The sequence below is a fragment of the Arachis ipaensis genome, chromosome B4, assembly GCF_059453495.1.
Source record: "Arachis ipaensis isolate K30076 ecotype BB chromosome B4, ASM5945349v1, whole genome shotgun sequence".
Taxonomy (NCBI): domain Eukaryota; kingdom Viridiplantae; phylum Streptophyta; class Magnoliopsida; order Fabales; family Fabaceae; genus Arachis; species Arachis ipaensis.
The window spans coordinates 9,572,412-9,584,299 of record NC_142439.1 but is presented as its reverse complement, the minus strand read 5'-3'; the positions used below and the strand labels follow the sequence as shown (position 1 = coordinate 9,584,299).

Sequence of the window (11,888 nt, the reverse complement as noted above, 5' to 3'; positions counted from 1 at the left end):
CACTCAAGTGAATAATAATTGTGTTACTTTATTTTATGATTGATGTTGTACTTTGTAGTTTTATATGATTATTTGTATGAAGTTATATTGTATTATATAACTTAAGATAGATCAATTATTTGTATGATTATTTTTTATCTCTCTCATTGTGTATCACTTTTATATTATCCTATTAAAAACTTATAATTCTGGATAAAACTAAAAATCATTAGTGTTATTTACCTTATTTTTTAAAATTTTTTTATGATGAACTCATCTTTATTAAAGTAAAAAAATAAACTGTATAATATATATTTTACAACTATAAGTACAAAATTACTTGAAATTTAGATAATAATGATCTATTCACTAATTACGCTATATCCTTTTGGTAAATGGTTAAAGATCAAAGTAGAATTTTACTCTTAAAATTTTAAATTTTAATATTTTTAAAAATAATATATTTACATTTTTGCAATCGAAAAACAATCTTTCTTGATGGGCACCGAATCAAAGAGAGAAGCAAAAATTATTGAAAACCAAAAAGAAAGAGAGATGAGCTCGTGTTTAGCTCTTATCATGCAGTAACAATAGTACTCACCTAAAAAAAATATTTTTTAGAAATTCCATACAAAAAGAAAGTTAGGAAAGAGACGTTGAAAATGTGAGTGTAGATGGTTTCAGAAGGAATGCCGGTTTCCTTTTTTAATGGTAAAAAGTAAAAACCAACTCCAAATGACATGAACATGAAAGATGAATGTTGGTAAGGGCAACTGGGAGAATTAAAAATGTTGGTCAGAATAGTTTTCTTTGACCAAATACTTCATATAGGACCAAAGATATTAGCCTAGTTTAAGATAAATCCAACAAGACACACCAAAGAATATAGCATCAAAAGCAATTGCCCTAAAGATCATGGTTCAATCCATTCTGCGTTATTGCTATTAGTAGACAGTCCTGCATTCCTTGATCTTAAAGCCATCTGAAAACTTAGAATCTGAAAACTCAGAATCTAATTTCACAACACAAACTCATCTTAGATTCATAAAAATTAACCAGAAAGAAAGATGAAAGTGAAAAGGCAGTGGCTTATACATATTTGGAATGTAGTGATATCCTGTTGTTGCAAGGCTATTGCTAATTGCAGATCAGAACTGTCACACAATTACAGGTAAGATCAAAATTAACCATATCGTATTGAATAATTTTAATTGAAATTACAACAGGATTTAAAAAGGAAAGGGGGAAGGGAGAAAATGTTTACAATGAATTCTATGGGAGTCAATTTTTGGAACCTAATGTATGGTCTAATGCTCAAGTTAAATCTCGCATGTTACATGGCCTTTGTAAATAAATTTACATGAAATATTCCTAACTAGCATCTTAAACCAGAAATAAAGGATTCCACAACCTTAAACCAAAATACTATACCATATTACAGCACTTCATTGCTATTGTACGAAGCATTCTCGTCATATACCTACAATATAAACAATATAATATCATTAGTACTAGCTAATAGGCAGCAATTAAAACTTTGTCATAACTCATTGGTAAAAATACTTACTAGTGAGTCATCTTCAATGTTCATGTGGTCATCCAAGTCATTATCAAATGACATTCATATCATATCATATGGTTATGGACTTGCAGTAAAGGCAAGAAAAAAGGAATAGCAAAGTGCAAAAAGCCAAGAAGGGGGTTAAAATGGACATGAGGCCATAATTATACAAAGGAAAAATATTATTTTGTATGAAATCACATTCACACATCTGCACAAGAATTTAATTATAACTTTACTGGAAACAAATTTATATAGACATGCAATCATTATTGTTATAAAGGTAAAATTCTTTGATTCAGTCATCTACTTTGCTAGTTGAGGTTTTGACGTTGAAAAGGGAATGGTTCAACGTTCAGATTTGATTGGCCTTTACACTCAATTTTGTTTCGATTTCATGGCAATAACATTCCTCCTAACTACTGAGTAGCACAGCAATATCATCACTATTATCACCCAAAAAAGAAAAAAACATACGAAATGATGAATTGAAATGGCATAATGATTAACTAACCTCCAAGCGTTGAGGCAGCGTCTTGCGCGGCGGCGGCGGAAGCAGGTTGCGGCGTCATCTGAGGCGTGTTGTGACGGCGAGGATTGGCGAACAAGAGATACAGCAGAGGAAGAGGATGAGAGAATGGTGGTGAATGAAATTGAATGAAAAACCCTAGCAGAAATGCTTCTCTTCTCTTCTCTTTTCTTCTCTTCTCTTCTCTTCTCTTCTCTTCTCTTTAATCTTCTGCAATTTAGCATCAACGCCAGGTAGCTGCTGCTTCATGCTGCAAAACAATAACTTATCCTCTGTCCTCTTCTTTCTCTTTCTCTGGATACCAATTACTTCCTTCAATTCTACACCGTTCCAAACAATAACTTATCCCCTGTCTTTCTTCGTATTGGCAATGTAAAATAATTAATAACAAAGTTATTTGTCCCTGCACTTCTGAAAAATATAGCGTTCTTCATATGATCTTCTGTTTTCTGTTTACCAAGAATCCTCTCCAACCTATTTTTGTATTCTTTGAAATGTTCCAACTGTTTTTGAATTGAAATTACATTCTGCAATTGATAGAGAAACCAATACAAATTCAGAAAAATTAACCAATCTATGTATACTTAATACTTCTATCCATCTATATCTATACATAAAGAGGATTTAGGTAAGTAATTTTGTACAAAAATATTTTTAACCAAATTGACAAATTAAAGCTAGGCATGAAACATATATTTGAGGAATAAAAAGGAATTATAACCATTTCAGGCATGTGATAAATAAGATGTAGATAAAGAAAGAGAGTAGTGTTATAGATACACTGAGAGTTGGTGTAAGTGTGTCATAACCAGAACCATCAGAGGCAAAGCTGACTCCTGAGATGAGTTCTTGATTTGTGAGATTTAGATCCAAATATGGTGGCAAAAACTCTTTAAGCCCTAAATACGAAGCTGTGCATAATAATAATGTCATATCACTATAGCAAGCTAGCTAGCTAGTAAGAAATCAAATTTAATATACACATACAGAATCAATCAAATTATGGTTGTTACCAATAAATAAGAAGAAACAGCACATATGAACCAGAAATATAGAATCACTGATAAACAACTGAAACAAAGTTTCTTTAACATATATCAAACACAAATTGAAATTAAACTTCATTCAAATTCACAAAAACCTTACCATAGAAAAAGCAATAAAACAAAATAAACTAAATAGAATCTGAGTTTGGAAAGAAGCAAGAAAATATATATATACAAGAGATAGGGTGAAAATGTTACCTGATAGAAAGCGGGGGAAGCGGGTTGTGCGGCAGCGGGAAGCGGGTTGCACGACGGCGGGGAAGTGGGTTGCGCGGCGTGGAGAAGCGGGTGGCACGGCGGCCGTGGAAGCGGAAGCGGGTTGCACGGCGAAGATGAGCGGATGAGAGAGACGGCAGAGGAAGAGGAAGAGACCATGGCAATCAATATTGAAAGAGGGCAAAACCCTATCAGAGCAAATGGTTTACAACGTTGAATCTGTGATCAAAATTAAAAAGGGAAAAGTGTAAAAGTTAATAAATACAGAGGTCAATTTCTAATTTTTAGTTTTTTCAAAAAAAAAAAAAGGGGTTCAATTTATAATTATTTTTAAGTGGGTTAATGATACTCCCACATAAAATATGGAGCAAGAAATCCATTGCCTGTATATTTAATGATGCCACAGTATAAAATATAATGAAAATCTTCTAGGGTAAATTAACATTTTTTTTTCTATTTTAAAAACAATGTAACAACTAAGTGCGGAGCCCTCTTATCTCCAAAAAGACCTAAAAAAAAAAATCTAAAACTTCTTACATCAAAATCTTTTTTTATTGGATACATAGTTTTTCTATTTTAATAAATTTGTTTATTGAATTATAAAATTACTCTCAAGATATTAAAATAAATATTGATGTAAGACATTTTTATTTCTCAATAAAGACTAAAGGCATAAATGGCAAGATGTGTATTATATTAGATAAAGCCAAGAAACAAAATTTTTAAAAAAATTATATTATCTCAGCATTATTTAAAAAAAAAAAAGAATAGATTGATCATCCACTACTATCAACACCACACAGATTTTACATCATCTTCTTCTGTCTATTACTATTTACCACCAAAAAATTTTTGGGAAAACTAATATAAAGGACCATTAATAAAACTTAATTAATAAAAAGGATTATTAATTTTAAAATTATTAAAAAGGACTAATTTATATATTATTAAAAATAAAAACAAAAAAATGAAAAATGAAAAGACAATAATATCCAATAATCTTTCTTCTCCTTCCCTTTGTTTTCTTTCCCCATCTTCTTCACCCGTTCTCAAACCCACTCCATATCCAACCTAAGGAAAACGTCGGTGGCGCGCGCTTGAGAAGATTCGCCAAAGGTAGAATCGTCGTATCAGAGGCCGAATCGATGCCGTCTTCGTCGCGTCAAAAGAGATTCGTCTTCATCACCATCCAGCAAAGTTGTCAGAGGCAAAATCGTCATCTTCGGGTAGAATCGTCTTCTGAAGCTCGTCGCCGGCGGTGAAACTCATTCATCCCTCGTCGACCATCGCTCCTTTGACTCCTCCAGTCGCTCGCAGCAGCAAGCCCCACCTGAAGCTCCCCAAAGCCACACGCTTATTTCAGGTTCAAGTCCCTGCCTTAAGCTTTTGAGCTATATTAGTATCCCTGAAATTAAAAATTGTATAGCTTTTAAGGTGAAAACTGCAATACATGATGAAGTTTGTTAATTTTCAATTCATGAATAAGATTTTAGTGTGATCTGGAAATGCCTTAATTCAAACCTGATGATGCTATTAGTCACTGACTCACTGTTTTGTTTTACTGATTATGCGATTTTCAATTTTGTTTCTTTCAAGTTATAAGGGCATATGCATTAAACAAAATCTAAGTTACAGTTTTTTTAATGAATATAGTAGTGCATTATTGATGTTAAGAGCGTTATCTTTGGCCCCAGTAAGAACTCTAATAACACTTGTTGTCTATATTGAAAAATACATTAATGAATGAATGAATCTGAATTTGAAGGGTTTATGTTCAATGTGTGTTTGGTATGAGGCTGAAAATAAAGATGGATCAGTTTTTGTTTCTAAACTTGTGTTCTAAAATTTTTCATGGACTTTAAACACAATGCTTTGGCGTTGCTTATGATTGTAGCATTTCTTCCTATTTGTCTAATTAGAAGAACCTGATTATATGTCATGACTCTTAATTATGTTTACACAAAAAAATGCAGGATTTCAAAGATAAAGAGCTTACTTCAACAATTTGGTCTAATAAAAAGGGTCATGTGGTAAGTATCACTACTAGCCTTTAGGTGGCTACAATTTAGTGACCTAAAATAATTTATATTGGTTATAATAATAAAAGTTTATGGTGATTGTTTTGCCAGAGAATTAACCAAAGTTCTTGATTTCACTTTATACTTTGTTTCTACAGGCTCAGGCAAGACAGCAAGGAGAATACGAGACTTTCCACCGTGACTTAAATATTGGATTTGGTAAATGAGATTTTAGTCTTTTGGATCTTGAAAACCCGTTTCCAAATAATGAAGCTTCTGTCCATCTTCTTTGGCATAGAGAGAAAGATTTGATGGTGCCTGTTATAGTACAACGATACATCGCCGAAAATCTTCCCTGAATTCAGTATCATGAACTCAAAGGATCTGGTCACTTGTTCCCTTATCTTGATGGTATGAGTGATACTATCATTAAGTCACTTTTAGGTGCAAAGTAGGCTTCTATGTTATAGGCTTCTCCCTATCTGAAAATTCAAAGAGTTGATTAGAGTGAAATGTATTATCTACATTGAAATATCATTGAGTACACATGGCTGTAGGGAGAATTAGGTTACTTTCAAACATGAATTCTATCTCTTGCTTGAAAACAGATTGAAAGAGAAGCTGAAATGTTTCTCTACAGCCTCATTGAGTCTATGAACTTGAATTGATTTGAAATATGAATTTCTTTTTGATGAGTGTGATGATCATTGTCCATGATTATTAGTAACTAGCAACTATCAAGGCTATCAATGAAGCATAAGGAATAATAGTATGAAAACATTAGAGTGATCTAATTTTACTGGAAGACTGGTATGGAAGCACAATTATTCATTGGATCTTTGACTTGTAATGAAAATATCAATTGAAAATTTTATAAAGTGTTTCTTTTTCTAAGATTGTTTTGTTTAACTATGAGCAGAGTTACACAATTTCAGTGTAAAATTGCAGAGTTTGTGTAGAAAATTACAGAACATTAGTGCAAAATCATAGAAAAAATTAAATTGCAGATTTTTATTTACTAAGTGCAGCAACTTTAATGCAGAATTGCATAATAGAACTAAAGCCAAACCTGTTGCATAATCCAAGTGCATATTTGCATAAACGCTATTAAAATCAACGTAAAACTATAAAATTCAAGTGTAAGATTACACAAATTTAATTAAAAATCAAAGTAAAACTATAAAGTTTAAGTGTAGATACAATTAAGAAACTCAGCAGAATCACCTAATATGCATAACTTAAGAAAAACCAATATTGCAATTCTAAATGTGACAATCTATAAAATTAGAACTACCTAAAAGAAATTCATATTTTTTCTGGATTAGGATTTCTACATTTAGAACGATTATGACCACTCTGATCACATCGGCTACATTTGTAAACATGCACATCTTGAAATTGTGACTCTCGACGCTTCTTGCATGGTCTTCCCAGAGGACGAGTTGTTGTAGGTGGCATAAGAAAAATATTATTCTCCCAGTCTGTTAGGGTCAGGTTGTTGACATCAGGCATATCATGAGTTTCAATTGGGATCATACTGCTCGCATAAATCTTTTCTTGTGAACTTTTCAGATAGCACTCCTCTACATAGGTGTAGATGTTGCCATGTAATAATTTAATTGCAGCACAAGCATGTGGACATGGAATTCCAGTCATTTGCCATTCAAGACATGTACATTCTATGCGTAGTAGATTCACACATACATCAACATTTGACCCTCTAACCATAACATTATGATCTCCATATCTCACTGCTTTAAGAAACTCACTTCTAGCTACATGCTCCATCAATATTTTATCAATCTTTGGCCCAACTTCATTCTTCCATTTAGTCATCTCTAACTTTGCAGTATATAACAGATTTGCAAGTTTGTCTCTATGCTCTGTTATTAAAGCACAAATACTATGAGTCCTCTCTTTTCTTATCCATGAATTAAATGATTCAGCTACATTGGTAGTTATGAGGTCCCATCGTCGATGAGGGAATTGAGACTTTGCCCATTTGTTAATATCTCCTTTAGTCTCTAACCAATTTGCAAGTTCTGGTGAAAATGCACGAAGTTGTTCCACAGCTTCTGTAAATTCTGTGCCAAAACGGGTATAACAAACTGCGTCTAGTAGTTTTTTTGCATCTTCTTTTACTTCACCGCGTATTCCCCTCTGTAATTTTTTAGTTTCTGCACAAAAATTTTCTTTCACATGTCGATAACAATAAGCATGTCTATCCCTGTCATATACTTGCTCCACAGCTGCAATAATTGATGGATGCCTATCAGATATTAACGTAACTGGAATTGACCCAGTTAGTTCTTTCAAATTAGATAGGAACCAAAGCCAATTCTCATTATTTTCAGCACTAACAATTGCATACGCAATCGGAAATAAATCATTATTTGCATCGCATGTAGAGGCAGTTAGAAGAGTTCCCTTGTATGGACCACTTAAGTGGTAACCATCAATAAATAATATAGGCCTTGCTCCACGAAGAAAACCTGTCACACAACACCCATATGCAACAAAAAGCTTTTCAAATTGATAACTAGGAGAGCATGTCCATTTTGCAACTGTTTGTGGATCAGTTTTCACTAAACGATTACATATCCAAGGAATTAGCATATATGAATCTTTAGGTACGCCATTAATTTCAGCTAATGCTTTCTCCTTTGCAGCCCAAGCTTGGTGATATGTTAGTGAAAATCCGTATTCCTTGAAAATATCATTTCGTATGTCATTAGGCAACTTGTCAGGAGTTAATCTCAACTTGTCGACAATAATTGAAGACACCAAATTAGATCTGAAAGAGTGAGTACTCTCCAATACATCTTGAGCTGAGTGCTTATGATTCTTGATAAAATGTCTCACCACGAGGAACGAAGTATTTTTTCCCATAGCATAAGCCGACAATTTCCACGGACAACCTTCAACCTTGCAGACACAAATTATTTTACCCGGACTATTCTTTAAGAACTTGTATGTAAACTTATGAGCAATACCATATTCAAACAATGCTTTCCTCAGCTTATTTGCATTTTGAAAAATTTGTCCTTCTTCCTTTATAAGATCATTCCACTTAGCAGAGCTATTAATAATCTGAGGTGTAGGGACAAGTTGGGTTGTACATAGAATTGGTGTCAATGGATTTTGACCATCAATATTAGTAACGACATCGACTCCTTGAGTTGAATTACTTGATAGTGTACTAATCATAAAAAAAATTAAATTAATTTCATAGCAATTCACTAATCACTAATATAAGAAAATTTATAAAAAGATAACCCAGTTGGAATACATACCTGTCATGAACGTTGTCGTCATTGTCCTCATGAGGTGCAATATCATGGTTAGTCTTTTCTACCTCCATGATATATACATGAGCTGTATCATCATTGAATGTGATCAATTGGTTAACACTATCAATATCAATGAGATCTATGAGTTGAGATTGGTTAAACTTGACTGTGTAGGTAATGCGTTTATTCTGCATATTTTCCTTGGTTCGAAGCCATATCTTATGCATTAAATTTGAATGCGTGCATCCTTCTTCAATTAGCTCTCCTATGATTTTTCCTCCATGATAAATAATTTTCTGGTTTGGTACAACTTCAATATTACCTCCAATGTGAAAATAACAAAAAATTTGTCGACGAACAGTAGATTCCATGTCTATGCAAAAATATAAAACAATAAATAACCAATAATGAGGGAAGAGACAAAATCTAAAAACGAATTTGAAAAAAATATATTACTCAATAGTAATGTTTCTGCAAGAATATACCAGAAAATCAACTTACCTGCCAGGAGTATACTCATAGGTACTCTCAGGTCTTAAGTTTTGTGATTGGCAGCAACAAATGTCTCTATGAGTTATAGATGAAGAATAAGGATTTGAGTGTCATAGATAATTAGAAAAAAAATTATGTTAAAAAAAAGAAATAAATGAAAAAATAATGTAAGGATATATTTGTCTCTTCACAAAAAAAATTTGGTCCTTTTTTTTAAATATTAAAAAATAAATCTTTCTAAATAATTTTAAAATTAAAGGTCCTTTTTAATAATTAAATCTTCCTAACGGTCCTTTATAATAATTTTCCCAAAATTTTTCCCACTACCATAACAATAAACATCTTTTCTTTAAAAAAAAGTAAAAACAGAAAATATGAAAGAAGGAAAAAAATGGGCACCATGAACCCAAAGACCACAATGGTTACGTGAGTACATTTAGGGGTTTATCTCTTTGTAAAACATAGAAATGCCATTTTAATAAACAAATGGACAATGAGAGAAGCAGAAAAATATTACTCTGTGATAACTGATAAAAATGCCATTTTAAAAAACATGAAGTTTGGTTTCTATTATTCTGTGATAACTGATAAGTGATAACCTTACTATAGCTTTCTTTTTCTTTTTTCACAACCCCGTTTTATTGTTCGATAAGTAAAATATTAATTCAAAAAAATAATATGATTATGACACCACGGTATAAAAATATGGTGAATTTCTTCGGTTGTTAATTATTATTTCTTTCTCAACACAAAAAATAATTACCATTTCTTTATATAGTAAAAATAATTTAACAACTAGGTGTGTTAAATTTATTGTTTTTCACGGTAGTATCAATTCAGATTTTAGAATGTTTATGAATCTTTACTGTGCTAAGTTTTTTGGTATCTAAAAGAATAGAAACAAAGAAAAAGAGGCCAAATAGAACAAAGCAAAGGTTCAAGAAGCAACAACTTTCCCAATTACAATCTTCTGCAGCTCCCATTCTGGATAATCAAAGTGACTTCACTTATTGTGCTAACAATTAGTATTCAATCATATGATGACAGATGATGAAATGAATATAGAGGCACTAACATTAAATAAGATGTTCCAAAATGATATAACTATGATAAAACACAAAATTATAAAACCCAAAATCTCAATAATCTCCAAACAACTAAATAGGAAGCAATCAATCCATGAACAGCAGAAGCGTCGTTGAAAATAAAATTAAAAAAAGCTAGTCTTTCACCATCTACTCTTCAACTATTGTTCCCTTCTAGCTGACATAGATACCATCAAGGAACTTCCTAATATCCTTATTTTTCACATGGCATTTCTGTTAAATCAACAGAAAAAGAAAACTTACAATTAGAATCCAGGCAAGAGGAAAATGTAAACTGTTTGACAATTTGCAAGTGAATAATAAAGAAGAAAGAATGAACCTGGTTAATGCCCATTTCTATCCAAAAATTGACAGAAATTGGTAGAAATGCTGTACGTAACGAGATTGTTTAGTAATTTTTTTTTTCGCGACCTCTTAATTAAGTATGGAGAGATTATGCTATTTGAGCTATACCTTATTGGCGAGATTATTTAGTAATTTACCTACTAAATTTATACAAATAAAATAAAAAATACAATTATCTTAACTACTCATATATCTATCTTCTATTTATAACTAGTAACTGAACCGTGGGATGCACGAAAATAAAAAAGCTACCTTAATGAAACTAAAAAAATACTGATTCTTCATTAAAATAATATTTCATTACTTCTTTTTGAACTACATTTAGATTCATGTACGTACTTAATCAACCTTAGCTGTTAAATTTGGGTCTAAAAATGGTATCTTAATCGACTTTAAACAGTCATCAGCTACGCTTTTTAAAAAAATAGAGAAATAATAATCACTAAATCATTTAACCCTTTAACTACTTTTTAGTTACTATTGTGCTTTTAATGAAATAAATTTGCTAAGGTCAACAATCACGACCACTGCTGGTTTTATACTCGCCGTCGTTGATCCATTGCTTGCATACGCTTTTCATAATTTTTTTTCGTTAATTCTGATTAGATCTGCAGAGGGGGTGAAAGCGAGAATGAGAGAGCAAGAGGTGAGAGCGGGAATGAGAGAGCACGCATGAAGTTTTTAAATCTGAAAAAATGCTAAGAATATTTTTGGAATTTAAAAAATATTGAAATGTTTTAGATTAGGTTTTTTATTCTTAATTTTAGCATATTTGTTTTTTAATAGAATATTCTATTATATTAGATTTTTTTTCGATGGTAGAGACTTAATTAAAAAAAATTAAATGGTATAAGAACCCAATTAAAAAAAAATATAGAGACTTAAATTAAAAATTCAATGAAATTATAAAAACTTGCAAAGTAATTAAACTTTTAATTTTTGGATAAGTAAAATCATATCATATCATATCATGGATTTAATTTTGATGCACTGTAAAGTAGTTTTACACGTGCATCCAATTAGGTGACGCCAAATCAGTAAAAATAACTATTTTTTATATGGAAAAGTATATGGAACCAAAAGGTGATCAGCCAAAAAGTAAACAAAACCGTTTAATTAGAATCACTTTTTGAATAATATGTTTGAAAACTACTCCTGGGATCACGGAGCACAAACCAAAATCCGATATTTCATAGAGTCCAAATACATTTTGGCTTGTTTTTGGCTTATATGCTTTTGGTTCCCTAGTTGTTCTCTTTTTATATTAACCACATAAATGTTCATAAAAAACGGATATAATTATACG

General features: G+C 31.7%; 1 protein-coding gene and 1 long non-coding RNA gene across 5 annotated transcripts; both read right to left on the bottom strand.

Moving 5' to 3' along the window:
- Positions 1-657: 657 nt before the first annotated feature.
- Positions 658-3,588, bottom strand: LOC148566620 (uncharacterized). 4 transcript variants are annotated; one of them, XR_015880677.1, is made up of 5 exons: positions 3,314-3,581; positions 1,547-2,596; positions 1,411-1,459; positions 1,075-1,133; positions 658-991 (listed from the first exon to the last, which is right to left on the bottom strand). It is a non-coding gene; the product is annotated as an uncharacterized LOC148566620 (long non-coding RNA). The 4 variants fall into 4 exon arrangements; XR_015880675.1 differs by having other exon boundaries at positions 2,055-2,596; positions 3,314-3,577; XR_015880678.1 differs by adding an exon at positions 2,850-2,980 and having other exon boundaries at positions 1,075-2,596; positions 3,314-3,588.
- A 3,066-nt stretch (positions 3,589-6,654) lies between these two features.
- Positions 6,655-9,159, bottom strand: LOC148566619 (uncharacterized). Its single transcript, XM_088484344.1, has 4 exons — positions 9,141-9,159; positions 8,962-9,012; positions 8,643-8,778; positions 6,655-8,548 (listed from the first exon to the last, which is right to left on the bottom strand). Exons 1-4 carry the CDS (start codon positions 9,157-9,159, stop codon positions 6,655-6,657), a joined length of 2,100 nt encoding a protein of 699 aa, XP_088340470.1.
- Between the last annotated feature and the right edge of the window lie 2,729 nt (positions 9,160-11,888).

Bases quoted from the DNA above. Each gene is read 5' to 3' on its own strand.
- LOC148566619 (XM_088484344.1), bottom strand. The intron at 8,779-8,961 runs GTAATATTGAAG...CTCAACTCATAG, and splicing joins TTGTTATTTTCACATTGGAG to ATCTCATTGATATTGATAGT. The intron at 8,549-8,642 runs GTATGTATTCCA...TTTTATGATTAG, and splicing joins GACGACAACGTTCATGACAG to TACACTATCAAGTAATTCAA.